Source organism: Lithohypha guttulata, assembly GCF_036872675.1.
Source record: "Lithohypha guttulata strain CCFEE 5908 chromosome Unknown scaffold_1, whole genome shotgun sequence".
Classification (NCBI taxonomy): Eukaryota; Fungi; Ascomycota; class Eurotiomycetes; order Chaetothyriales; family Trichomeriaceae; genus Lithohypha; species Lithohypha guttulata.
The window spans coordinates 3,727,494-3,753,436 of NW_027042750.1; the positions used below are offsets into that span (position 1 = coordinate 3,727,494).

Consider the following 25,943-nt stretch of genomic DNA (forward strand, 5'->3'; position numbering starts at 1 on the left):
TGTTACGCGCAAATTGTCGTCCGGATGTTACTTTTCTGTTTTTGTGTCTGTTGTGCCTTTCTGTGGTTACAAGAATAACACTTATTGTCTATTCCTGGTTAGCACGTCACGAAAATCACCAATACCATGTGCACGCAATAATCTCTGAACCCCTCCTAATCCATTGCGATTCGCATCCTACTCCCAGGCAGTTGTAGGTCCCTCGTACCAACATGGAATTCGATATCAACCAGTCGCTGAAGCTGTATCTCAACGATCCAGCTTCTTTACCGACTCCAGACGCAGCCCAAGAGATCACAGATACAGACGGAGACAGTCCCAACCAGGCAACACTTACAGACACTTTGGATCTTATTCGCGATTCAATTCGTGAGAGTCCCGATGCCTTGATGCGTTCCTCTTCCTGGGACACTCTCCAATGTATACTCAAGTACGTATAAAAGTTATGACAACCCAACCACGACTGACAATTCTAGAACTTCACAATCGATCCCAGGCCTTATCATAGGCAAAATATTGGAACTAGTCACCTCAGGCTTGTCGAACGAGGCAGAAGCTGCTCATCAAGATGTGGAAAACGACGAACAAGACTCTCTGCCTCACCACAAGCAACTGTTGGAAATGTATGGCTTCCTGCTGCAGTGGTCCATTTCAGCTGTCGAGCTCAAGGCCGCCGAAAAGCCTGCTGCTCCTGCTCGCAAAGGCACAAAAACAACCAAGAAATCTGCGACAAAAGATGGTTCATGGGACTCGACTCCTCAGATACAAACAGCTATGGACGTTATGTGCAGGCTCATGAAGCTCAAGCTCAACAGAATCTTTGCTACAACCTCCGACCGAGACACGTTTGTTAACCTGCTCACCAGGCCTGTCTATCTGATCATGGAGAGCGAAGCTAGGATGAAGATTACCTCGGTGCGCATGTTTTGTTTCAAGGTCCTTTGCATTGCAATCAAGCACAATGGTCATGCCCTAGGCGCTCAAACCTCCATCATTCAGAACTTGACTTATTATGAACATCTCTCAGAACCTATGGCCGAGCTTCTGCACATCTTGTCAGAACAGTACGATCATTCACAACTATCTTCCGATGTCCTACGCGAACTGGCTGCGAAAGAGTTCAGCCCCACTGATGCTAAAGGACCCAAGGCTGTCTCCATATTCCTCACTAAACTATCCGAGCTCGAGCCACGTCTGGTTGGTAAAGAGCTTGGTCAATTAGCCAAATTCTTGGACAGTGAAGCATATACCCTGCGTTGTGCCATCATTGAAGTCTGTGGGAACCTCTTGTCCGATCTCAGTAAGCTCGAAGAGCAAGATGATTCCACCAGCGTCCAGATCAATGCCTTTTTCGACGTGCTAGAGCAGCGCTTCCTCGACACCAATCCTTACTGTAGGTGTCGTGCCATCCAGGTCTTCACCAAGCTATGTTCGCTTGAGCAGAAGTATCCGAAACGAAGACAGAATGCCGCTGAACTAGCTGTACAGAGCTTGCAGGATAAAAGCAGTAACGTCAGAAGAAACGCAATCAAGTTGATTGGCAAACTAGTTTCTACTCATCCCTTCAGTGTCATGCACGGTGGTGATCTATCGATAACAGAGTGGGAGGCACGGCTGCAAGCGCTCGAGCAGCAGATCTCCGCTCTTCAGCCAGCACCAGAAGAAGCAGCGACGGCACAGACTGCGGACGGGGAACAGCCTGTTGATAGTGGCCTGCTCGACGACGCGACGGAAACAACGCACGAAACAGAAGAATTGTCAGAAGAGCAACGCAGGGGCATACTAGAAAAAGCCGAGAAAGATGCTGCCACTCAAGAAGTTCTAGCTAAGCTCAAGCTGACCAGGAAATATTACATGGAGGCTCTCAAGTTCATCGAAGTTGTACACGATGCCTCCGATATTGCTTGTCAACTATTGTCAGCCAAGAACAAGAGCGAAGTTATTGAAGCCATGGATTTCTTCGTCGTCACAGATGCTTACAGAATCGAAATTGCACGAACCGGTATTAGAAGGATGCTACGTCTTATTTGGACCAAAGGCAATAGCGACGAGGGAAAGGGAGTTCAGACCCACCTTCTGGACTGCTACAGAGGTCTGTTCTTCGATGCTCCTGACACCTTTAACCCCAACGACTCGGCAAATTTCATTGCTAGGAACATGATCAGTCTGACCTTCGGGGCGTCGCCAGCAGAACTGACTTCTCTCGAACAACTTCTTGCCACAATGATGACTGCCGGACACATCTCGCCCCTTGTCGTTGCTAAGCTGTGGCAGGTTTATGGTGTCAATAAGGACATCTCGAGAGCTCAGCGAAGAGGTGCTATAATTGTTCTTGGTATGATTGCGACTGCCGATCCTGCCATCGTTATCAAAGATACCGAGACCATGCTCAGAGTAGGACTGGGTCCAGCTGGGCGGAAGGACCTTGTTCTAGCACGTTATACATGCGTTGCTTTACGGAGGATGATTCCTCCAGCTAAAAAAGCTCAGGACAAAACAAACAAAGGTATCGGGCGAATGCAAAACGATAGTCCAGTCCTTCGCCTGCTTGCATCGATGCTGCTTTTGCCTTCGACCAGTCAAGATTGGTATGGCATGGCCGAACAAGCTATTTCGGCTATCTACCTGCTCTCCGAACATCCAGATGTATTGTGCTCGGAAGTGCTGCGGCAGAAGACGAAGAAGGTATTCTCACATACACATGATAGACAATCAATTCCCACATCTCCGCCTCCAGAGGCGGATGAAGGAGCTGATGCGGACCCCATGGATGTTGATCAGCCAGAGAACTCCACACATAACAATATGACATTTCAACCAGAAACTCAACAAAGCATGCCACAAGAAGCAGAAACAAATCCAAAAGACGCGGCATTGGCTCTGTCACAATTGCTCTTCTCTGTTGGTCATGTTGCCATTAAGCAGATTGTGCATCTCGAGCTGTGCGAGCTGGACTTTAAGCGTCGGAAGCAAGATCAGGAGAAAGACAATGCTAACTCATCGCTAGAGGATACAGCTCAAACTCCTGCTGCTCGAAAGAAAAAGGGCAATCGACCAGAATCAGCAAAAGATGACGAGAAAGATGAGCTTGATATGATTGGCGGTACGACTGAAGACGATTTTACAGAAGCCATAACGCACGTTCGTGAACGTGAACTTCTTTATGGCCGTCAATCTCTACTCGCTCTTTTCGGCCCGCTCGTCACCGAAGTGTGTGCAAATAATACTCTATACGCCTCACGCCACCTCCAAGCACAAGCAACTCTATGTCTCGCCAAACTAATGTGTGTCTCATCCGAGTACTGCGAAGCCAATCTCCCTCTCCTCATCACCATCCTCGAACGCTCTCCCGACCCAATAGTCCGCTCCAACGCAGTCATCGCCCTAGGCGACATGGCCGTTTGCTTCAACCACCTCATCGACGAAAACACCGACTTCCTCTACCGCCGCCTCCAAGACCCCGACGATTCCGTCAAACGCACCTGCCTCATGACCCTAACCTTCCTCATCCTCGCCGGCCAAGTCAAAGTCAAAGGTCAACTAGGCGAAATGGCCAAATGCCTCGAAGATTCGGACCGCAAAATCTCAGACCTGGCGCGTATGTTCTTCACCGAACTCGCCACAAAGGACAACGCCGTCTACAACCAGTTCATCGACATGTTTTCCATTCTTACACAGCCAGGAAATTTCGAAGGCGGGATACTCGAGGACGAAGCACTACGACGTATCCTCAAGTTTCTGTGCGGATTCATTGAGAAGGACAAACATGCCAAGAATCTGGCTGAGAAGCTCGCAGCCAGGCTTGCGAGGTGTGAGAGTGAGAGGCAGTGGAATGATACGGCGTTTGCGTTGGGTTTGTTGAATAATGGGAAGAACGAGGAGATTGAGCGCAAGGTTAAGGAGGGGTATCGGGTCGTGGATGGTGCAGCTGCTTAGGTACAACAAAGTAGGTGTGGTTCTGGGCGTACATTTTACGAGTTAGGTCATTGGTCAGCGTTACGCGGGTGGTTCAATGTTTCAAATACGTGTATGAGTGTACAGTATGTTACGAGATATGACATGTAATGCGAAGCTACCCAGTTTGTCTCTCTGCTTTCGGATACAGCTTTGTGGCAAATTCCGTACTGCAAGTCAGCTTTACTCGTGCCAGCGTTTTTGTGCATGAAGGAACCCAAGAAGGAATATTGTGGTCAGGCATTAAGTTTGAAGCGACAACTGAGGATGCTGGTTCCACCTTCTCGATTACTCGGTGAGTCGGGCCTATCTATCTTATGTATTCCACATTTCACCACGATATACAGGCCCATATACAACGCGCCTGTTCAAGATCGTGAGATGTTGTCCCACTTTTAAACATCATTCTACTTTTGTCCTTCGCTGTTCCCAAGCTTTTCCTTAATTACAGGTCGTATCATTCGTTAATTACATAGTTGTTTCCTGGCTAATATCCCACATACTCAAGCTTGTGATCTTGATATGCACCAGTGTCAGTATCTTAGATTTCCATTACTTCCAACGCTCTGCACGGGGCTATCAACAAACCTTGCTCGCTTCTGTGTTTCCTTGTTGCTGCTCGAACTCAATGGTCTTGGCCCACTTGGTTTTCGTCCAATGTTATCGCCGCCTGGCGACCTCAATGCGGCGGCTGGACTCTTGTCGTAAATCGGACTTCCGGCTCTTGCTGCACGGACATCATCGACATAAGTACTTGGGGACATTGGTAGCTTGGGTGGACGCTGAGGGACGAGTGGCTCGTTGAGGTCGCTTTCTCTATCAGACATTTTGGGTGGTCTTGGTGGACCGCGTGTCCGTCGGGTGATCGAGGATGTGGATGCGCTGCCTGGACGATCCTGAAACGAACCGCCGTCAGATATCGGGCTGAGAGTACGTGGAATGTGAATCTGCTGTGACTGCTGCTGATTGGTGGTCTCCCATCGTTGATGTGAGGAAATCTGCGATATGGGAGATACAGCTCCACCAGCCTGGCCATCATTGTGGTAACTCCGTGCAGCATTTTCAAGGGTGTACTGATACCTTCCTGTTGGTCCTTGGCGAGGTTGCGGATGTTGCAAATTTTGGCTATTTCGATGGGCCTGGTATTTTGGATTATCTGATATGGCGCTAGGTACGAGAGGTGATGGTGGACGATTCTCATCTCCTTGCTCGGGACGATAACGATCGTCTGGCAAGGATGTTGCTGACCGAAAGCGGTCATCTGGGTTGTTTTCGTACGTGTACTCTTGTATGTTAGAGCCAGAGCGGGATACTTGAGAATATGGTCTTGGTTTGTCCTGACCACTGTGCCTGAAATCTGGATCTGTCGATGTTGTGGTCTTTGACCATCTCGACACAAACTTATTGGGCAAGATTGAGGAGAAAGTCTTGTGCTTCTTGTCTGTGGAGTTGTATGTGGTCGGTGTAATTTCCTCAGCATCATGCATTCGGGGCGGGGTATGCAATGGCTCAGATTGTCCTCGTCTGTAGTAGTCGTTTGATGGAGAAGCCGCTCTCGGTGTACGCTGATGGTCCGATACCCGCTCTGTACGCTCGTAGTTGTAGTTGTCCTCATCTCCTTCCATGACCGTACTAACCCTGTTCTCGGGCATTCTTCGTGCCGCACTGAACTGGCCTTGACGAGAAGAATTGTTAGAATGGTACAAAGAACGCTCTCCTCCAGAAGACGCGGTGCCTGCCCTGCCTTCAGGTTCGTACCCTGTATCAGTTGGTGGTCGTGCAGCATCCTCGGAGGCAAGACTGTCTGTTCGAGTTTGAGAGAGTAGAGGCTGCGACGCTTGCTGTGAACGTAGAGCTTCTACTTCATCTAGCAGTTGCATCAACATAGATTCGATATTTTGGAGTTCAGTGGAGTTCTTCGATCCCAAGCCTTGCAAAGCTCTTTTGAAGACATTACGTCGCTTGGTAGGGAGATCATCCTGAGGAGTTAATGTTCGCGTAGTACGGGCTCCAGTGGGCATTTGTCTTGGTCCACCAACAATCCTTTGAGTCTGAGCATGCTGGTCATCAGCTGTTTTTACGATCATGGCATCCTGGTCTGTAATAAAGTTCTTCATCTCCTCGAACGACTCTCTCATTTCAGCTGCGCTACGCACCAAAGTAAAGAGTATCTCTGTATCACGCGCGTTTCGCTGAGCGTCTCTGACAGTCAGATGTTCCATCAAATGGATGATGTCTTTGGACTGGATACGCTCGACACCTTTACCAGTAGCTGTGTCATAGAGCGGTGACATACCTTGAGACAGACCACTGATATACTGGTTCTTCTTAGATGTGAAAGGATCGTCGGCCCCTGCATCGAGCTCATGGTTGAACTCATATGCAGTCATGGCTGTAGGGCCAGCTTTTGTGATTGACGCAGGAGATGGATAATGGTCACCTTCACCTGTGGCATAGCCTTCATCCTTGAGGGCCAATGGTGCTGCAGCAGATGACCCGATCACATATGTCTTGGGCTTTGCATCGTAGGTGTGACGCTGGCTCACATTGAGTCCTTCAGGTATGAGATCTATTGCCCCCGAGCTGAAATCTCTGCTCAAGCCACCAGTAGGAGTGGCTACGTCGCCCATCCATGGATCTGTATGAGCACCAAGGCCACCGATAGGTCCTTGTATCACGGATGGGTTGGTCGTGATCTCGGACTGCGGTGACCCTTTGTCTAGGTTTTCTTGAGGCAAAGGTGATCGAGAGCTATGTATCCGTGGAGTTTGCCCAATATAGTCTTCCTGCTGCTCTTCGTAAGAATGCGCAGGGCTTTGTGGAGGAGAAAAATTGACCTGATGTGCGTACTGTGGCTGCTGTATACTAGCCTGGCTCTTCACAGACAGATGATCCTTCACAGGGCTCGCCATTCGGGCACCTACCATGTCTCGTGGTAAGGAATGAGTGCTGTGTCTCTCCTGCACAAAGGAGCCCTTGTATGAAGGTTGAGACTCACGCGTACTGAGTACAGAGGGCTCGACGAGAGATGCAACTCCCGACTCGACTCCAAAAGGCACAGGCACAATCTCTGGTCTAGCGCCTCGAACTGGCACGACATTTTGACCAGCAACTACCTTGTCGACATATTGTACGTCAGACGAAGCATCGGTGAGACCCGAGAGGCGCTTGTTGTCGACGCTTTGTTCTGACGCGGCATACGAATCTCGATAATGGTCATGGTCGTCTTCAATGAAGCGATCGTGAATGCCGACGGATTGAAACTCTGGTGACCTGATCGATTGAGCATCGTGTTGACCCATGATCTCGCTTCTGTTCTCAAGACTTATACCCTGAGGTCGGGGGGTCTTCTTTGGGTGAGGGCTTGCAGAGGTAAAAGAGCTGATGGATACCTCTTCCTTCAATTGCTGCTGTCGTTGCTTGGTGGAGGCAAGAGAATCAACACTTCGGCGCATCAGTGAATTTCGATTGTGGTCGTTGGTCTGATAACTCGCCACACTTTGGATCGGGCTCAGTCCACGTCTTATCGGATGTTGAGTATGTAAATTGCGCTCATACTGACGCATACGCTCTGGGTCCTCTAGCAGGTCTTCTGCGGAGAAAGAGTGGTAGTGATCGCTCTCAGCGGTATGTTCCTCTTTTTCGTCGTATGCTAGCTTCTGAGAGCTCAAGTTATGTTCGGAGAAGTTTCCATGGTGTAGACCTAACGTTTGTCTCAAATCGCTAGAGTGCCTAGGTGGAGTGTTGGATGCAGGAGACAACAGCTCTCGTGGAGCACCACGGGCGACATGTTTGACTTCAGGTTGTGTAGGGGTCTGAGAAGTTGCAGTATTCGAAGACAGTATGGAACTTCGAGTGATTTCTGAACCTAGATCGCTCTGCATGGGCATAGGAGGAACCTTGTGCTTCTGAAAGACCTCTTCACTTTCAGCAACACTAGCACTGCGACTACTTCTGCTCTTGCTACGCTTCCTTCTACGTTTTTTGTGGAGGCTTTCTTCGGAGTCTCTTGACTTCAATGCCGCAGCGGTCAAACCGGCACCAGCAAGCCCTGCTGCGGTCAGATCCCTGTTTCGACGGCTCTTGGAGACCTTTTTGGGATCCTCAGCACTGAGACTGGACACAGAAGCTTCGCGCCGAGAACTGCTATCGGATAACGAGTCATAATCATCGTGATGGTGATGGTTGCTTCTTCGTCTCCGGGAAGTAGATGTTTCGGCGTGATCTCTGCTCGACCTCCTTCGGCGAGGTTTGTCGCCGAAGACGGAACGGCGAGCTGACTTCTCGCGGACTATGCTACTTTCTGATAGATCTGAGTAGGTTTTGTCATGATTCGGGCGGGTTTGTTGTCGCTGATCCTTCTTGAGCTCCTTAAGCTCGGGCAGGATCAGACGTCGGATGGCGTCCTCCACAGTCTGAAGCAATTTAGGGTTATTGATTGAATTATTGGAAATAGCAGAACGTGCAGAGTCAGGGGATCTGGCGGACAGGACTGAGTTGCTTAGTAGGCTCGGTTCAGTAGGGCTCAAAGTGCTGTCAGTTTCGCGGAAGCTTTTGGGCTCAGTGGCGGCTCGGTTGTATGAAGCAGGGACTACGTCACGGCTGCCACTTCTGCTGGAAGTCTTGGAAGATTGTCCGTGAGTAATCTTGACCTCTCCACGCGGCCTATTATTTAATTTCTCTATCACTTTTTGTGTAAGTCTCTCATTGCTGAGATTTCGCTCTCGTGGCACGACTGGTGGTTTTAAGCCGGCAGACTCCTTGAGCTCGGGGCCGCTAAGGATCGAATCCTCGGCAGGGAGAGAACTGATACTAGAGGCTTCCAAAACCCTTGGAGCGAACAATGTCGATTGTTGTACACCAAGCATGGAGTCAGCTGGCATGGAGGAAATATCGGAGGACGCGACAATATATCGGGCCTCAGGCGAGGTGCTCATTTCGGAGTGGTCGCTGTGTTGTTGAATCTCGATATCGAGAGGGGCGGACTTGCGAGGATCTGGAACGTGCAAAGACTCCAACACGCTCACGTCGCTGTCAGCGGGCACAAAGGGTGGATTGCTAGAAGATAATGAGAAGCGGCTAGTGGTGGAGCGCCTTCTGCCAGCAGTATTTGTAGCTTCGGTCAAGACAAGATGACTTTCCGGATTGTCCTTGGTTTTGTTTTTAGACGAGGGAACGACCTTGACACGCACACTAGGACGCCTGTTGGGGTCGGACCCTTTCCCTCCCTCAAAGTATTCGATAAGGAGCGAGGTTTGAGAGTTCTGAGTGGTCTTGGTGATTTTGCTCAGCTTGGACGTGGGCTTTTTGGTAGATATTGTGATCGGGCTGCCGTCTTCGGGAATGGTATGGTGGGTTCGGTCGCTGCGCTGGGACAAATCTGTAGCTCCTTCCTCAGGCACTTCTGGCTCGACAACAGGTTCTTCTGCTGTCGAATCGTCAACCAATGACTCCGTGGGCGCAGGTAGTATAGGCTTACGACCAGCAAGGCCCATCATGAGACCTGACTGGACTGTGTGCAGCACATGGACTAGGCTGGCAAAGCCGAAGCTTCAGCACAGGTGACAAGAGTGGTTCCGATCTGGTAAGTCGTGTTTGCAGAACGAATTGTCGCATTCATAGAAACATGGTAGTGATGCAAGAGCAATTTCGATCTGGTCGTGGATGCTTGATATGGATCTGCCGTGTAGGCGATAGGAAGTGTATGGAAAACGTCTGCGATTGAGACTCAGCCCCAGTCTCCCAGGAAAGTAAGGTCTGCTTCTGGAAACTGTGCTTGCCGTACAGCGTCCAGGATTTGGACGGCCAGGATATGACTGCAACGCTCAATGCCGTTCAGATCGCAGGCGAGAGAAGGTGGGAGGCTGGTTTGGTGATAGGGCAGATAGCTGGAAACGTGCAAGAAAGTTGCAGGTGCAGATGGTGGCTGGGCCGGTAAGTAGCCTGGGACAGGGGCGTTGCGACCTGGACCAGGGTGCTAGTGATACACGACTCCAAAATTATCGTTCTCGTATGGACATGCACCACAAGCGACAGAAATAGGTGCGCATGAGCACAGCGACAACGTGGTTCGAACAGACTACAAACACTGCTCAACAGGCGGACCGTGTCCTTCATGGCGCTTTTCGTCGATGGCCATCTTGACCCACAACTGTGGGCTAGCTCCACACGATAATTATACAGATTCAAGCCAACGTGCGGATATGATGCAGAGATGCTGCAAGCGCCAACTCAAAAGAGAGTTGTCCGAAGCCTACCAAGAATCGAACCTCGTCAATGATGAGGATGAGCAGCAGGAATAAGCTGTTCGTACCTGCTCCGACAAGCGACCAGTATCGTGCAACTCTCGTGTTTTGGCCCTACTACGGACTATCAGACCATCATCGATCGGAACGTTTGACCATGTGCACAGGGTACCCTTATCGTGCTGCTGTGCTGTTGTAGCCAACGGCTCAATAAGGCGTTCTTTCAGCTTTCAGCAGCGATTTTCCAACTACACTTTACTTTTTTTTTCTTCTAAAGATGGCGTCTGCAACTTCTTCACTGTATCTCGCAGACTCATATGCGTTAGGCTTTAGCTCGTAGAACAAGCCACTTTGCACACAAACACATATCCCCATTTGGAACAGCTCATGGCTTCGGGGGTTACTAGATGGTTGGCTAGGAAAATAGCTTGGAGTGACGATCTTTGGGTATCACCCGCAGGGCCGGCACAGTAGCCGCGAGGCGACTAGCAAGCAGATAGCCGTTCTTTTCCTCCAATCCACGCCCCGATCGACCCAGTCACCTGGGTGATGGTCGACTTACTACCCTTGTTTCAGACTCCGATTCGTTCCTTTGCTGCTTCCACTCGCCAACGCATATGAATGATTCTATATTGAAGGAAAGTTCACCGAGAAAGCCCGTCAATCTGCAAAATGAGCGAGTGTAGGCTTGACTCAAGAGTAGGCTTGACTCAAGATGAGAAAGAATACGAAGGCCACTGTCTTTCCGTTGTACTCTATCTATGTATGTGCTCTGTTCTGCGCCAAACTTGGTTTGGTCTCCAATTCCTGCATGTTTTGCTTCTGCTTGTAAGGCCTACTCAGCGAAGAATAGTTGCCTCGGGCTACTGCAACAGCGACTCAAAGTCATAGCCCTTAGTACAGGAAGACGCGTCCTCGTGTAGCAGGTGATAGTCGAACATCTCCTTTCTGTGCATATGCTAAGTGCAAATGCATCTTCTGCACTTTCTGATCCTGTAACATCGTGGTCTTCGCGAAAGAAAAAAAACACGGCGCTTACTTCAGGCAGATATTTGTTTACTAAATCCACATTAGGAAAGGTGCGACCTGGTCGTTCGCGACTTCTTGTTCTGTGTACTGGGTTGCGACTGCTTCGGACGTAGGCAGTGAATTCATTGCGAATACAGTATTTACTCCCACACGATCACAACCGTACACATGAAGCGACCAGCCATGGAGTCGCCCGCACGACCGCTGCGTCGGGCAGCACGCAAAACAATAGTTTTAGAGGAGGAGTCTGACGATGAGCTGAGCCTGGTCCATGAAGCGAGGGACGACGAATTCACGCCTGCACCTGTGAAAACTCCACGTAGGACAGTGCGTAGACAGACCACAGCCAACACAGACGTCTCACCCAGAAAGAGTGTCCGAACAAGAAAAGCCAGAAGCGGCGACAGCGTCGAACCATCAATCATACTTGAGCACAATCCGAGCATCGTGCCCGCCCTTCCAGAGTCAGTATCACCAACGAAACCAGGACCTTCACGCAAGCGCCAAAGCACCGTTCCAAGAACAAGTCGCAGAAGTTCTGTAGCCCCTCCAACGTCTGCTCTGCCCACTCCAGCCCCGTCTGCCTCTCCCGAAGCCGCTAGCCAGGTGAAATCGAAGCCACTGGCAGACATTACCACAAAAGTCCTGAATCGCAGGCCGGAACCTGTACAGAATGGCAGGGATCCTGCGAAGTTGCAGGCACAAATCCATACACAAGAGGCTGTCCTCGAAAGACCCATGGATATCGCTCTGCGAGCGAAAGCCGAGGCTGCTACAGCACCCCTGGTCGAATTGGATACTATCCCCAAGTCAAGAATGGTCATCAAACAATTAGTCATGACCAACTTCAAAAGCTATGCCGGAAGACAGGTTGTTGGGCCCTTTCACCACTCCTTTTCATCCGTAGTTGGCCCTAATGGCTCCGGCAAGTCAAACGTCATTGACTCATTGCTGTTCGTGTTTGGCTTCCGAGCCAGCAAAATGAGACAAGGAAAAATCTCTGCCCTCATTCACAACTCGGCTCAGCACCAAAATCTTGATTTTTGTGAAGTAGAGGTTCATTTTCAGGAAGTGGTAGACCTGCCTGGTGGAAAATGTGACATCGTGCCCGACTCGACCATGGTCGTTTCACGCAAAGCTTTCAAGAACAATTCGAGCAATTACTACCTCAATGGCAGGACCACTAATTTCACAACCGTCACCACTTTACTAAAAGACAGGGGCATTGATCTCGATCACAAGCGTTTCTTAATCTTGCAGGGCGAAGTTGAATCTATCGCTCAGATGAAGCCAAAAGCTGCAAACGAGCACGAAGACGGTTTGCTCGAGTATCTTGAAGATATCATTGGCACTTCCAAGTACAAGACTCCTATCGAAGAAGCAGTCGTCGAACTTGAAAGCTTGAATGAGATATGTGTCGAGAAACAGGCTCGTGTACAGCACGTGGAGAAGGAGAAAAACGCCCTCGAAGACAAGAAGAACAAAGCTATTGCCTTTATCCAACAGGAGAATGAGCTGGCTGAGAAACAATCGGCCTTGTATCAAATCTACCTTGCAGAATGTGCCGACAACGTGCAGGTCACCGAGGAGGCCATCACGCAGATGCAGGCACATCTTGACGCGGAGCTGGAGAAACACACTGGTAATGAATCCAGTATCAAAGAACTGGAGAAGGAGTACAAAAGGGCCTTCAAACATTTCGATGCACTCGAGAAGCAGACCCAAGATTTTCTGAAAGAGCTGGCTAGGTTTGACAAGGAAAGTGTCAAATTTGACGAGAAACGCAAGTTCATTGTCGGCAAGCAGAAGAAATCAGAGAAAACGATTACCAGTAGTAGACTGGCCGGCTCGGAGGCGACGAGCCTCGTGCATAAATATACCGATGACATTGAGAAGAAGACAAAACAAATCGAAGAGTTGGAACGCGACGTACGAACAGAAGAAGCGGAGCTTGCCAAAATTCGAGACGATTTAAGAGGCAAGACTCAAGGTCTTTCCGAAGAGATTGCAGTGAAACAGAAATCGCTCGAACCTTGGCAAGGCAAGATCAACCAGAAAGAGTCAACCCTTTCCGTGGCTCAGTCCGAACTTGATATTTTGCTCGAGCGAGCCAGTGCTGGACAGAAAGCACTCGACGATGCCAAAAACAGGGCGGAAGAGATCAAGGCTCAAAAGGCCCAGAAGGAAGGGGAGATCGAAGAACGACGGCATGAGTTGAAGCGCCTTCAAAAAGACTGCCGCAAGCTCAACGATGCCCTTCAGAAACTCGCTAACAGTGAGCCTGAAGTTCGAAATCAGATCTCAAGCGCTAGACAGAAGGCCGAAGAAGCAAGAGGTAGTTTGGCTGCCACTCAAAACCAGGGCAACGTACTGAAAGGTCTCTTGCGATTGCGGGATTCTGGTAGAGTTGATGGCTTCCACGGCCGCCTAGGTGACCTCGGTACCATCGACGAGAAGTACGATGTTGCTATATCGACTGCATGTGCATCTCTGGAAAACATGGTTGTCGACACCGTCGAAGCTGGTCAGCAGTGTATTGAGTACCTGCGTAAGAACAATCTGGGTCGTGCGAATTTCATCTGTCTTGATAAGCTAGCGAGGAAGGATCTGCCACCAATCGATACTCCGGAGGACGCCCCTCGTCTCTTCGACCTGATCAAGACTAAGGACGACAAGTTCAAGCCTGCTTTTTACAGCATCATGCACAATACTTTGGTGGCCAAGGACCTCGAGCAGGCCAATAGAATCGCGTATGGTGCTAGAAGATGGAGAGTGGTAACACTCGACGGCCAGCTTATAGATATTTCTGGCACGATGAGTGGTGGCGGCACTCGTGTCGCTCGAGGAGCTATGTCATCTAAACAAGTCGCAGATGTCACCAAAAATCAGGTCGACGAGCTCGAGGCTGAGCGCGATGAACTCGAAAGCCAATTCAAGGCCTTCCTTGACAAGCAAAAGGAGCTTGAACAGACCTTGCGAGAGAAGCAAGAGCATATCCCCCAAGTCGGAACAGCTATCCAAAAGCTGCAACTGGAGATTGATGCTTGTGAACGCAATAAGGCAGACGCTGAGAAGCAATGCGATGACCTGGTAAAAGATTTGGCAGACGCGAAGACTGATGACTCTGCTATCAAGGCTCTCCAGAAGCAAATGGCCGCTACTGCGAAAGAGATCCAGAAACTTCACGCAGAAACTGCCACGGTCGAGAAGGAGATACAAGAACTTCAGAACAAAATTATGGAGGTTGGTGGTGTTCGGCTGAGAAGCCAAAAAGGCAAAGTTGATAGTCTGAAAGAACAGATCAGCCTGTTGACTGATGAGGTCTCTACAGCTGAGGTGGCCAAATCGAAGAACGAGAAGCTCATAATCAAGCACGAAAAAGCCAAAAATGATGCCGAGAAAGAGCTTGCTAACTTGGCCAAAGATGCTGAAAAGCTTGAAGAAGACATTCAGCTGCAGCGGTCCGAAGCTGGAGAAGCCAAAGAACGTACCGAACAAGCTCAAGAAGAGCTGGAAACAAAGAAGGACGAATTGGCGACCATGAAGAAGGACCTCGATGAACAAAACGCAGAGCTCAACAAGAGCAGAGCACAAGAGATTGAGATGAAGAACAAGCTTGAGGAGAATCAGAAAATTCTTGCAGACAACCAGAAGAAGAGCAAGTACTGGACAGAGAAGTTATCCAAGCTCACTTTGCATGACATCAAAGATCTTGACGTGCCAATCGCACCGAAACAGATACCCGAGCAGGAAATTGCACAGGCTGAAGAACATGGGCCGATTAAAGGAGAAATAGTGCAAGACACAGAGCCAGAGAGGGATAATATGAATATTAATAATTCAGAAGAAAATGCTGAGCCACCGGCACAAGAGGAGGAAGAGGAAGACCAGCAAAATCAGCTTCCACGATACTCCAGAGACGAACTTGCAGACATGTCGAAAGATCATCTCGTCGCTATCATCGCCGCGCTCGAGGAGAAAATTGCAAATACCTCGAATATCGACCTCGCGGTCATTGCAGAGTATCGCAAAAGGTGTCAGGATCTGGCAGTACGCACAGTCGACCTCAACGGAGCGCTGAAGACACGCGATTCGGCAAAGAACAGGCTGACAGACCTTCGAACTTTGCGATTGACACAATTCATGACTGGTTTCACAACAATCTCGCAGCATCTCAAGCAGATGTATCAGCTCATCACTCTTGGAGGTAACGCCGAGCTCGAATTAGTCGACAGCTTGGATCCTTTCTCAGAAGGGATACTGTTCAGTGTCATGCCGCCTAAAAAGAGCTGGAAGAACATTGGCAACTTATCTGGTGGCGAGAAAACGCTTAGTTCGCTCGCTCTGGTGTTTGCGCTGCATGTATACCGACCGACACCGTTGTACGTGATGGATGAAATTGACGCCGCATTAGATTTCAGAAACGTAAGTCTGCCTGACCCCTCGGATTCCTACTTGTCGTACTAACCTTTCTGCAGGTATCGATTGTTGCAGGCTACATCAAGGAAAGAACGAAAAATGCACAATTCATCGTCATTAGTTTGCGAAACAACATGTTCGAACTCGCTGAACGGCTGATTGGTATTTACAAGGTCAATCATATGACGAAAAGTGTTACGGTTGACAACAAAGATTACATCCAACGACAGTAGTGGGGACTGTCGGGTCCGTAGAGATATTGATGTTTGTATTTATGATGTTACGTACGATGATGCTCTCAAACTACCCAAGGCAGAGCCCAGTCATGGTTCATCAGAGTACTATCAACTAGATTCTTGATAAGTTATATCAATATCTACTGATCTAGGAAATCGAATGACTGGTTAACATTTCTTTGGTTGGTGTTTCAAGTTGTTTTGTGGTATGGTATCAAAAAGTAACTTGCAAGTCACAAACCTTCGCGCACGCCCGCTAAGCGCTGGAACCCTCTAAGTTAATAAACTGGCCTTGAGAACCACCAACCATCTTCCAGTAGCAATTGCTCGCTAACACAGCTGCCGCACTCTCGAACACGATGACTGCTTCTGAGAGACATGCTCTGCCGACATTACTGACGCTACCAACTGAAATCAGACTTCAGATATGGAAATATGCCTTCGGTCAAAGACACTTGCCTGTATACAGTCATCATACAGAGACAAGATACTCGAAACAAGACGATCCGAGCCGTTCGTGTGAGGCATGCAAAACCAGTTCACTACCTGCTGGGGTTCGCAGTCCTCACGAGATTTATAACCATGCATTGAACCAACTACTCGCGTCAAAAACAGTTTTCAACGAAGCGATTGACACTTTTCAGTCAACTCTAACGCTACACGTCAAGACACCAGAAACGATAGCATATGTTCGCTCTACAGCGTCCTCCCTCCTACGAGAACGGATCAAGAGAATCGTTCTGTACATCCATTTCGACCATGACAACCATTTCTTGTGGTGCATGCGACTCTTTGAGCTACAGGCCGTGCTTCCGGCCTTGACTCACATCAACGTCGAATATCATATGCGGCCACCATCCAGCTACAACAATGTTCTAGACGTTGTCCTGTTCTACATGCCTATTCTGGAACTTGGTCCGAGCCTCAGTCCACCTCGATTTGTGGCCAAGTCGGACAGTCGATTGGATCATACTCGGTTCTACCTCGATCAAGCTAATTCCAACAGCGTGATACCATGCACTGATCATGCTGCTGGTCTGACGATACATACCAGCTACATGAAGCATGAACGTCTGTTTGATGCAGAGTGGCTTGGCGAGATTTGGACAAATGATGCAATCGACGAGCACACTGGGGTAGTTCGCGATCTCTTCCACGATGCGAGATTTGTCGCTGCTGCTCATCATGTCGTGATGTCGAATCGCCAAGCGATAGACGCTTGGGTGTCCGCCTCGTATCCACCTGATGAGTATTCTAGCACTGTGATCGAGCGCGGTCTTCCGGACAAAACTTATGTTCCCGCTCTTCACGAAGCTCTTGTTCAGGTAGCGCGGCGACACGAAAGACCGTTCTTTGAGAAACTACAAAAACGTCGCATAGTCGAGATATATAGGATACGCAGCGGCATGACCAGAGCAGAGGCTGAGAGGTTGCTTGACCGGCAGTTGCAATCCTTACCTGAAGGTCAGGGTATTGAGAATTTCATCGAGAGGATGATGAATAACGATGAAACTGAAGATCCTTGGCAGGCAATGGACTTTGATGCAGATGCTGAATTGCAGCGATAAGAGGAATGCAGCCAATATCGCGGTTTCCCAGGAAGGAGACAGCCCCTGCTATGCCAATTCGTTGATCGGCTTACGACGATCAATCAAATTCCAAGATGGTTGCGCCGGCGCGATTGGAAGCTCGATCGGTTGGTCGAGGATATCTATTAGGTTGTTTTCGTGATGATTCTTGTTTGACCTCTCCATCGTACTTTGGCTGTGACCTTGTTCATCAGACGATCCAGTATTCAGCAAATGGTCCCTCTTTCGCCGCCTGTACCAAAGGAAGACAACAGTGATCACGATCAATACTGGGATGCCAACACCAACTCCAGTACCCGCCTTTGCCGCAGTAGAGAGACCGTGGCTATCGCCAGCTGTAACACTAGAAGTACTGGGGAGAGGAGTCGTTGCTGTCGGGCTGGCGTCGGCAGAAGCACTGTTACTGGGTTGGCTCGTTATCTGCTCACCAGTAGCATAGTCGATGAAGACTCCTTGACCTTGCGAACAACACCCGTTGTTGCCAGAACCATAGCAGAAGCTGCCGTCATAGCAGGCGGTCACTTGGACATCGGCAATCGCATCTCCGTCGGCTGCATCATATTGCTCATTAGCAAGGAGATCCTGACACGTACGTACAACATTATCAATTCTTTGCTTGGTCTGGACAGGAAGAGTTTGAGGCATGCAGGATCCTGCCAGGTTGGATCCGTGCAGCTCAGCCTCCAAAGAACTGCATCTTTTCCACGACATATACCCTTCGGAAGACATTCATCGGAGTTGTTGAATCATGCTACTCGAAGAGGTCCAGTACCGCAACACATTGAATGTTTTGCTAAAACAGAAAAAGAGTCAGCAGGGGCAGTCCGGAAGCAACGCAATCTGGATGAGAGTGCACATACCGGTAGGATTGCATGGTTGGTAGTATTCGCCGTCAGACCTATCAAAGTATGCGTTTCTGTTCGCTCCATCTGGACTATAACACGGAGGATCTGCTGCTAGAGCGACCTTAAGGACAAGTATGGCACACAGGACAGCCACGAGGCAGACATGGTTGACCAGCATTGTTGATATCTAATTCTTCTCGACAGAGTACTGTGCACCACCACGAAGAAGCAAGAAACGCTACAGATCAAAAAGAGGTTGGGCACAGCGATAAGAGGACTCCAAGCATGTCACCTGGTGGTCACCAAAAGGTGTCCGATGCAGTGAAGACCCAGGTCTTAGCTAAAGCGCACTAGCTCGAGCTTGTGGTTTGTGATCCCAGCCGCTGCAGAAGAACCTATCCATCATCGTACATACTGTAGAGAAGGACTATTGTCAGCGGTTGTTCCGTGACAGACAAAAACATCTATGCACTAATAAGCGCCGGCCTTTCTGATCCATCCAAAGCGCGGAAGGCAAGAAAATTATAATTCTTCAAGAGTACAGCAGAATAGGGTTGAGGAAGGTTAGAGCTGAACATCGGCATGGCCTTGATCCCTGTTGGAGCTCTAGACCCAAGGCTCTCTACTGTGCCTCACCCGTCATTCCAGGTTGCGATTGTAGCTTTATTTGTATTGAGTACATCCGGCCACCTTCACGAAGCCGCGCTATTTCCAGATAGCCAACTCAATCCCCACTACCCGAGTGCTAAGTACGTAGCTGCGTCGTGGCTGCTTCCTCTCTGAATAGTGGCGGGTCGACACGCCGTCCTTCTGATCGCCACTTTCCCCTTGGCGCATACCATAGTAGCTTGGTTTCGTGTTGCCCTGCCGGCATGCCTTATCTCACTTGGGTAGTCGATCAACCAACGACAGCTGACAGCTGCTGGGATAGTCTGGCTCTCGAGCTGTGGAAACAGTGATTGTTTCAATTAGCTTTCCAAGCTTGAGAACAAGGTGAAGGCTAACGGTGTGCCGTCCCTTGTCTTGACTCAATAGATCGACAACCCCATGCAAGCCTCTAGTCGTCAGCCGAAGTACATATCGGAGCAATCGAAGCAATCTAAACGTAGTATTGCTTCAGGCCAGACTCGAGACTCTGGCTTGTTTCTTCGAGGCGATTTATTCAGCCGATGGACCTCGAGATATTGATAAAGGGCCGCCAGAAATTCAGCAAAAATTGTTATATATCCAGAGTTCGTCAAACCGTTGATCCAAATTTGCTCCTTTAGCCTAAGATACCTCCTTCGCACATTGAACAATGCTAACCTCAGATTTTCATCAGTCATAGCCAAGTTCGTCGTCCATAACGTTCACTAACGCTTGTCTTGGTGTTTTCTCCTTTGTACCTACTACGGGTGGCCAAGCCTTCATTTTCTGGCGTAACTGCTCGACTTGTGGTAGCGCTTCACTCAAGTTTCTATTCTCTAGTGAGCTCGTGCTCACTGTCTTGCAACAATATATGTGTTGACTTACTTCAAGTTTCCGTGGACCACATAATTTTGCTCTGCCAGTGCTTCGGCCAATTCTAGTTGGTGGTTGTCCAATAAATCTGTGTTCGGAACCACAATAATGGGCACCTCTATCCGCAGCGCGTCGAGGATGGAACCTGAGCCTGCCTACCATTAGCAGCTTCTTCTCAGATCAGATTTGAGCGATCTCCTTACCAGCATGGCTTATTACACAGCCCTCAGCGCCCTGTTGCCCTCCGCCCTTTCTGGCAGCCAGCATTTCTTCCCTGAGACCGTCCTTCCTAAAATCAAAGCCGGTAATTTCAATCTGGACCTTTTGCTTCAGATCATCGGGAAGCACCCAGATGTAGTCTTCGAAGATCTTCTTGCCATCTTTGCCATACTGTATGCGTAATTCTGTATATTTCTGGGCATGAAGAGTTTCGAGAAAGGCGGGCTCCAAAACAGCACGAATCAGGCTTGTAAATGAGGCTGTTGCACCTACGGTCACGAAGCAACGTTTACTGAGGCTCGATGACATTTCAACTCCGCGAGACACTTCAGAAGTAGCATTTTGAAGATAGACAATGATGGAGCAAGACCCAGACATTTGAACTTGATGTAGAGGAAATACGGCGCTCGGTAATTGAGGGTAGCACATTGTACGGCAGTGCGAGCGGCACTTCGTGTACGTGCACCTTCCTCATCCTCATTTTCGAAATAGCACCATCGAGCTCGCGAGTCGTATTTCGCATTGGTCTATCAAGACAATGGCAACAGCATCGCGACATCTCTGCCGCACTTTGCTCCGAATATCAAGCCGTCCACCAACGAGGCGGAAATGTCAACGGATAATACCAAGCAGGATACAGCCATCTCCTTTCCGACAGCTCAGTACAACCTCGTACAGACAAGCAGATTCCTCTCAATCCCAATCAAACGAAGACGATACAGTCGATCCAGACGATCAATTCCCAGATGACGAGTTACAAGTTCCAACTCAACCCTACAAGCTTTCCGACCTTGATGCTGAGGACCGTGCTCATTATGAAACTCTTTCAAAGCCAGAACAGACACGATATATGGCCTTGCAGAACCATTTCAAAGCTATAGCGGAAGGTGAAGAGATGTCGATAGTAGACGATGAAGAACTTGAACAATATGCCGCTGACTTGGAACGTAATGGGCCTTTGGCTGGGGAAAACTTCATGGAGCCACCGCCCCCACGAGAGGCATTGAACGATGCATTCTGGGCTCTAGGCGAAGAGGACGATGATTTCACGCAGATCCCTGATGACGATGACGATTGGGATCCCAGCATGATGACTAGTGTAGCAGAAAGTGAACTGGAGGTCCATAGAGAGACTAGAGAGTATACTCGAATTGCTGCTTGGGATTTGCCGTTACTTCTGCGTAAGTCACGATCTGCTGACGCACAAACACATGCGACACTGCTGACCATCGAGTAGAATACGCGAAGCCTTGGACGGTACCTGATATGAAAAAGCAACCTCTTCGCTTTCGATATACAACCTATATGGGCGAGACACACCCCGCGCAGAACAAAGTCGTCGTCGAATTTACGACGAAAGATTTAGCAAGTGCTACTTCTCTGTCCGAAGCACAACGTACAAAATTGATCAAATTGGTTGGTGTGCGATACAATCCCGATCGAGATTCCGTCCGCATTTCCTGCGAAAACTTCGAGAACGCGGCTCAGAACAAACGCTATCTGGGAGACTTGGTACAGAAATTGGTCAAGGAGGCGAAAGACAGTACTGATACATTCGAGGATGTGCCACTAGATTTTAGACATCACAAACCACGCAAGGTTGCGATTTTCCCAGATAGTTGGAAAATTGATGGGCAACAGGGTGTGCAGAGCTTGACGGAAAGACGCGGAGCAACGAAACTGCTCGAGGAAGGGGAAGCGGCTACCGCGCAACAACAAAAGAAACCAGTCGACGGTAGGGAAATGGTTGCTATGTATGTGGCTGCGAAGAGCATGATGCCCCAAGCACAGAGGTCGAATGCAATGATGCGGTAGTCTCACAAGATCAAGACTTACACGATACAAGAAAAGAGCCACGACGAAGCTGCTCCCAGGATCGGATCGAAGTCAAGGAGGTTCGTGAAGGCGCCTACAACCTGCAGAAGCAAGCAATATCCGTTGTCAACGCTCGAATGCAACGACACTTGTGAGAAGCCCTCGGCCGTGTCAGCTTACCAGGACTCTTTAGCAGCCCTTCCACATACATACAGACGAGCCACATTATTTCACTTGCACAGGATATGCACGCGAGATTAGTGATCGCAAGACACGAACTATCTTCATGCATAATACATCGCCACAAGCTTCACGACGTGCAGAACAATTTACATATTACGAGGCTATCCCTCAGTCGTGTGTCTCGAATCTGTACATTCTCTCGAAGATTGCATAGCAAAATCTATATTTCAATTCTCCACCGCGACGCTCTCTTCCAGAACAAATCTATGTCCAAGCCCTGTAGCTTGACCACATCTCGGCCTGGAGGAAGAATTTGGATTTGAGCTCAGAGAAGACGCTAGCACCATTTCATCTAGCGTGTACTGTGGAGCTACGCGAATCTCGCACATTGGAAACTTGAGTCTGCATGCACATAAATCGCAGCAGGAGGCTACAGGGACCATTTGCATCAAGAACCACCTGTGCTGTCTATGGCATCACTGCTGGTGCCACGGTCAAGACTACCATTACTAACGCGAAGCACGAGTTTGTGGCTAACACTACAGACTTGCTGTCGATCAACTCGAGTCGCGCTCTCGCCTATCACTGGTCCGGACAGCTACCAGCCTTGGCACCGACCATATACAACTTCCACCTCCTGCCTCAGCCGACGGGCTCACACACCCAACAAAGTCGACATGCCACTCGCAAACGACTACATACTGACCTTGTCATGCCCCGACAAATCAGGTATAGTCCACGCAGTAACCGGCCTCCTAGCACAAAACAACCTCAACATCGTAGACCTACAACAATTCTCCGACCCATCTTCCCAAAAGTTCTTCATGAGAATCCATTTCGGCCCAGCAGACTCAACACAGCAACTCACAGACTCCTTCGCAACTCTCCAAAAAGACCTACAATGCGGCCACTGGAACCTCAGACCAGTGGCTCAGAAACCCAGAGTTCTGATCATGGTCAGCAAGATCGGGCATTGTCTAAACGACCTCCTCTTCCGTGTAAAGACTGGCCAATTACAGATCGAAGTTCCAGTGATAGTATCCAACCACTCAGACTTCAAAGACCTCGCAGCAAGCTATAACATCCCCTTTCACCATCTTCCCATCACCAAAGACACGAAATCACAACAAGAAGCACAGATCTTAGAGCTGATCAAGACCGAGAAAATCGACCTCGTGGTTCTAGCGCGATACATGCAAGTCCTCTCCTCGACGTTATGCACCGCCATGTCTGGCAAAATAATCAATATCCACCACTCGTTCTTGCCGTCTTTCAAAGGTGCGAAGCCTTACCATCAAGCTCATGAAAGAGGCGTGAAGATCATTGGTGCCACGGCTCATTTTGTTACCGCGGATCTGGATGAAGGGCCAATTATTGAGCAGAGGGTTGCAAGGGTAGATCATGGTATGGGTCCGAAGGAGTTGGTGGAGGAAGGGAGTAATGTGGAGAGTCAGGTGTTGGCCGCAGCTGTGAAGTGGTGGAGTGAGGAGAGGGTGTTGTTGAATGAGGTTAAGACTGTGGTGTTTAATTAGAATGGATTGTATTGTATTGTTAGGTACTAGATGGATACTATCTATACTCAGCAGCTATCTGGCCTCGTGCAAGATATGGCTGGATCATGCTTTTCTAGAGGATGCTGTGCCTGTTTGCCAAACTCCATATTCTCCCTATACAGGTCTTGATTCTCTGATCGTACCTCTATTGCTCTTTTCCTTGCATTCGCCCATAGGATACCGCCATAGTCAACCATACACAGGGTATCTCCAATTACACTTCATTCTTCATTCCCGCGATACACATCGTACCACTGGGAGGCGTACTGGCAACCCGTCATCTAGGCCTCGTCTTTCTTACCAGCATCGACCTTCTTCGAATAGATTCGCCGACTCTTAGTTCGAGCAGGTCCAACTCGAGTACCATGCTTCGCAGGTGCAGACAGAGGAGCTTGCTTTTTGTCAGCCTCGCGAACATCCGCTCGACCTCGGAGTGTGGACTTTGCTTGAGCAAGAGCCTGTTCCTGCATCTTGTTCAAATTGGCTTGCTCTTGCTGACTTGTGGCACGTGCCTCGCTCTCTGCATCTGCTGCTGCTTCTCGTGCATCTTGTTCCTCCTGCTCACGGACGAGTCCTGTCTCGTAGTCAGTGGCGACGGAGTCTCTTCTCGACGTTGTACTATCGCAATGACTTGCATCTGCATAAGCTTGCCATTTCTGAAGACCTTCGGAAGGCTGAAGGGTCTGCTGTTCTTTCGAGTGAGCTGAGGCGTCATCTGAACCCGCCGACGTGGGCGTAGAGCTGCCAGATTCAGCAATATTGCTTGAGACCGAACGACCAGTGTCTGACGTAGTCGACGCAGATGAAAAGCTTTTGCGGTCAGTATCGCCAACAGGGCCCGGAGCGGGTTTCAGTGGAGCGAACTTGCTGTTCAGTAGACCGTTCACTGGCTTGTTGGTAGCAGCTGGGGTAGGAGGTCTTGATTCTAGGTCAAGCAGGTTTGGCTGGGTTTTGGCATGAAGTGGTCGTGGTGCAGCAGTGATGAGAGCTCTGTTTGGGCCGCTTCGAAGCTGATGGAGGGAGGAGTTGACGGCTCGAAGCATTGGAGTAGGGATAGAAGCTCGGCCATTTCGTGCACCAGTTCTCCAATTGGCTTGCATTGGGGAAGGCGATGGCGAGAAGCTTCGATAATGAGCACCACTTCCGGGAACAGCGTTCATTCTACCAATACCGTGCTTCTCTCGGAACCATTTTGGAATGTCCTGGAATCCTAGGTGGTTAAGTGTATCCAAGTCCAATGGCATTATATGCTTGTACAGACATCCTTGCTGGGCGTAGTCGCACTCTCCAGTGCTCATCCAGTGAGAGCAATACACCTTCTTGCCTTTCGGAGGTAGCCGTGAGTCACTATCAGACATGCTTTGCCATTGCGAAAGTGGTCCGAATTTGCTGAATGGTTCCTCAGACTGCTCGTTGACAGGAGTAGATATAGGCTGAAATCCTGTGCTTCCAGGTTTTTGCCCTGCGACACCATAAGACTTTCCTGGAGCCGTCAAATCGGTGTCCGCAGCCGGAGGTTGTGTCTTGCTCCCAACGAATTCTGCAGCTGCTGGATTTAAGCAGTCATGAGATTGTCTCTGGTTAAAGGCAGAGAGAGCAGAATTCTTGTTTATGTCGATGATGCGGTGGAGTTCGTGTCTTGCTTCGTGTTTGCCTGGTGCAGCGACCATGTTGGTCTGGGCGATGTCCTCAACACTCAAAATTCTGGGAACGCCTTCAATCTGGATGCTTTGAGGTACCTCGTCCATAGCTATGAGTGGAACTGGACAGCCATCGGACCTCAGAAAGTAGAAGCGCGCTCTAAGTGGTTCTGCCATACTCTTGAATTCGGAGATCCAGCAAAATAGGTGATAGCGCTTGTTGATGTTGTACTAATATATGTCGCCCCAACTAGAGGTTGTCCCAGATCTAATAGAGCTATTGGATAGGTCTGATGTCTGAGCTAAGTATAGAAGTTGAGGACGAAGTAGTCGTATATTTGTAGATCTAGGCGAAGCAGATCCGTTTGCACTGGATTGTCGTTTTCAAGGCGCAGAGCTACCGTTTGTGCTTGAAACAATGCTTGTTGGCGACAATCTTCAAGATTGACACAACTGTTGTGTCAGCTTTTGCAAGTGTTGGCTGCTCGAGGTATCAGTTCAGTGGATCATATGGTATTTAAGTGCAATAATAATTTCAAGGCTGGATCAGGTAAGGAAACGGAACGTGGAAGTTGTTAAGAACTCAAAATTTATGGCAAAGATCCGAGATGCACATCAAAGAACGTGATAGATTGGCCTGGACGACACAGGCAACACCCACAAGGAAGGACAGCTCTGTCAAAACACTTTCAGTAGTTTGCTGTGTAGGGTCCTTG

At 49.2% G+C, this 25,943-nt stretch overlaps 9 protein-coding genes across 9 annotated transcripts; 5 read left to right on the plus strand and 4 right to left on the minus strand.

Moving 5' to 3' along the window:
* Positions 1-212: 212 nt before the first annotated feature.
* cnd1 (condensin complex non-SMC subunit Cnd1) lies at positions 213-3,936 on the plus strand (the record flags this gene model as incomplete). The annotated part of the gene is made up of 2 exons (XM_064895745.1): positions 213-369; positions 497-3,936. 2 exons carry the CDS (start codon positions 213-215, stop codon positions 3,934-3,936), a joined length of 3,597 nt encoding a protein of 1,198 aa, XP_064758432.1.
* A 551-nt stretch (positions 3,937-4,487) lies between these two features.
* On the minus strand, positions 4,488-9,449 carry LTR64_001365 (uncharacterized protein; the record flags this gene model as incomplete). Its single annotated transcript, XM_064895746.1, has 2 exons — positions 4,488-6,226; positions 6,251-9,449. The coding sequence occupies 2 exons, from the start codon at positions 9,447-9,449 to the stop codon at positions 4,488-4,490; spliced, it is 4,938 nt and encodes a 1,645-aa protein (XP_064758433.1).
* A 1,962-nt stretch (positions 9,450-11,411) lies between these two features.
* Positions 11,412-15,880, plus strand: SMC4 (Structural maintenance of chromosomes protein 4; the record flags this gene model as incomplete). The annotated part of the gene is made up of 2 exons (XM_064895747.1): positions 11,412-15,653; positions 15,707-15,880. The coding sequence occupies 2 exons, from the start codon at positions 11,412-11,414 to the stop codon at positions 15,878-15,880; spliced, it is 4,416 nt and encodes a 1,471-aa protein (XP_064758434.1).
* Positions 15,881-16,318: 438 nt separating this feature from the next.
* LTR64_001367 (uncharacterized protein) lies at positions 16,319-17,451 on the plus strand (the record flags this gene model as incomplete). The annotated part of the gene is made up of 2 exons (XM_064895748.1): positions 16,319-16,400; positions 16,499-17,451. The coding sequence occupies 2 exons, from the start codon at positions 16,319-16,321 to the stop codon at positions 17,449-17,451; spliced, it is 1,035 nt and encodes a 344-aa protein (XP_064758435.1).
* Positions 17,452-17,499: 48 nt separating this feature from the next.
* Positions 17,500-18,117, minus strand: LTR64_001368 (uncharacterized protein; the record flags this gene model as incomplete). The annotated part of the gene is made up of 1 exon (XM_064895749.1): positions 17,500-18,117. The coding sequence occupies one exon, from the start codon at positions 18,115-18,117 to the stop codon at positions 17,500-17,502; it is 618 nt and encodes a 205-aa protein (XP_064758436.1).
* A 1,708-nt stretch (positions 18,118-19,825) lies between these two features.
* Positions 19,826-20,345, minus strand: ALG13 (N-acetylglucosaminyldiphosphodolichol N-acetylglucosaminyltransferase catalytic subunit alg13; the record flags this gene model as incomplete). The annotated part of the gene is made up of 2 exons (XM_064895750.1): positions 19,826-19,968; positions 20,021-20,345. 2 exons carry the CDS (start codon positions 20,343-20,345, stop codon positions 19,826-19,828), a joined length of 468 nt encoding a protein of 155 aa, XP_064758437.1.
* Positions 20,346-20,886: 541 nt separating this feature from the next.
* On the plus strand, positions 20,887-21,851 carry RSM24 (37S ribosomal protein S24, mitochondrial; the record flags this gene model as incomplete). Its single annotated transcript, XM_064895751.1, has 2 exons — positions 20,887-21,217; positions 21,274-21,851. 2 exons carry the CDS (start codon positions 20,887-20,889, stop codon positions 21,849-21,851), a joined length of 909 nt encoding a protein of 302 aa, XP_064758438.1.
* Positions 21,852-22,711: 860 nt separating this feature from the next.
* On the plus strand, positions 22,712-23,566 carry LTR64_001371 (uncharacterized protein; the record flags this gene model as incomplete). The annotated part of the gene is given in 2 exon segments (XM_064895752.1): positions 22,712-22,763; positions 22,779-23,566. 2 exon segments carry the CDS (start codon positions 22,712-22,714, stop codon positions 23,564-23,566), a joined length of 840 nt encoding a protein of 279 aa, XP_064758439.1.
* Positions 23,567-23,868: 302 nt separating this feature from the next.
* On the minus strand, positions 23,869-25,404 carry LTR64_001372 (uncharacterized protein; the record flags this gene model as incomplete). The annotated part of the gene is made up of 1 exon (XM_064895753.1): positions 23,869-25,404. One exon carries the CDS (start codon positions 25,402-25,404, stop codon positions 23,869-23,871), a length of 1,536 nt encoding a protein of 511 aa, XP_064758440.1.
* Positions 25,405-25,943: the final 539 nt, after the last annotated feature.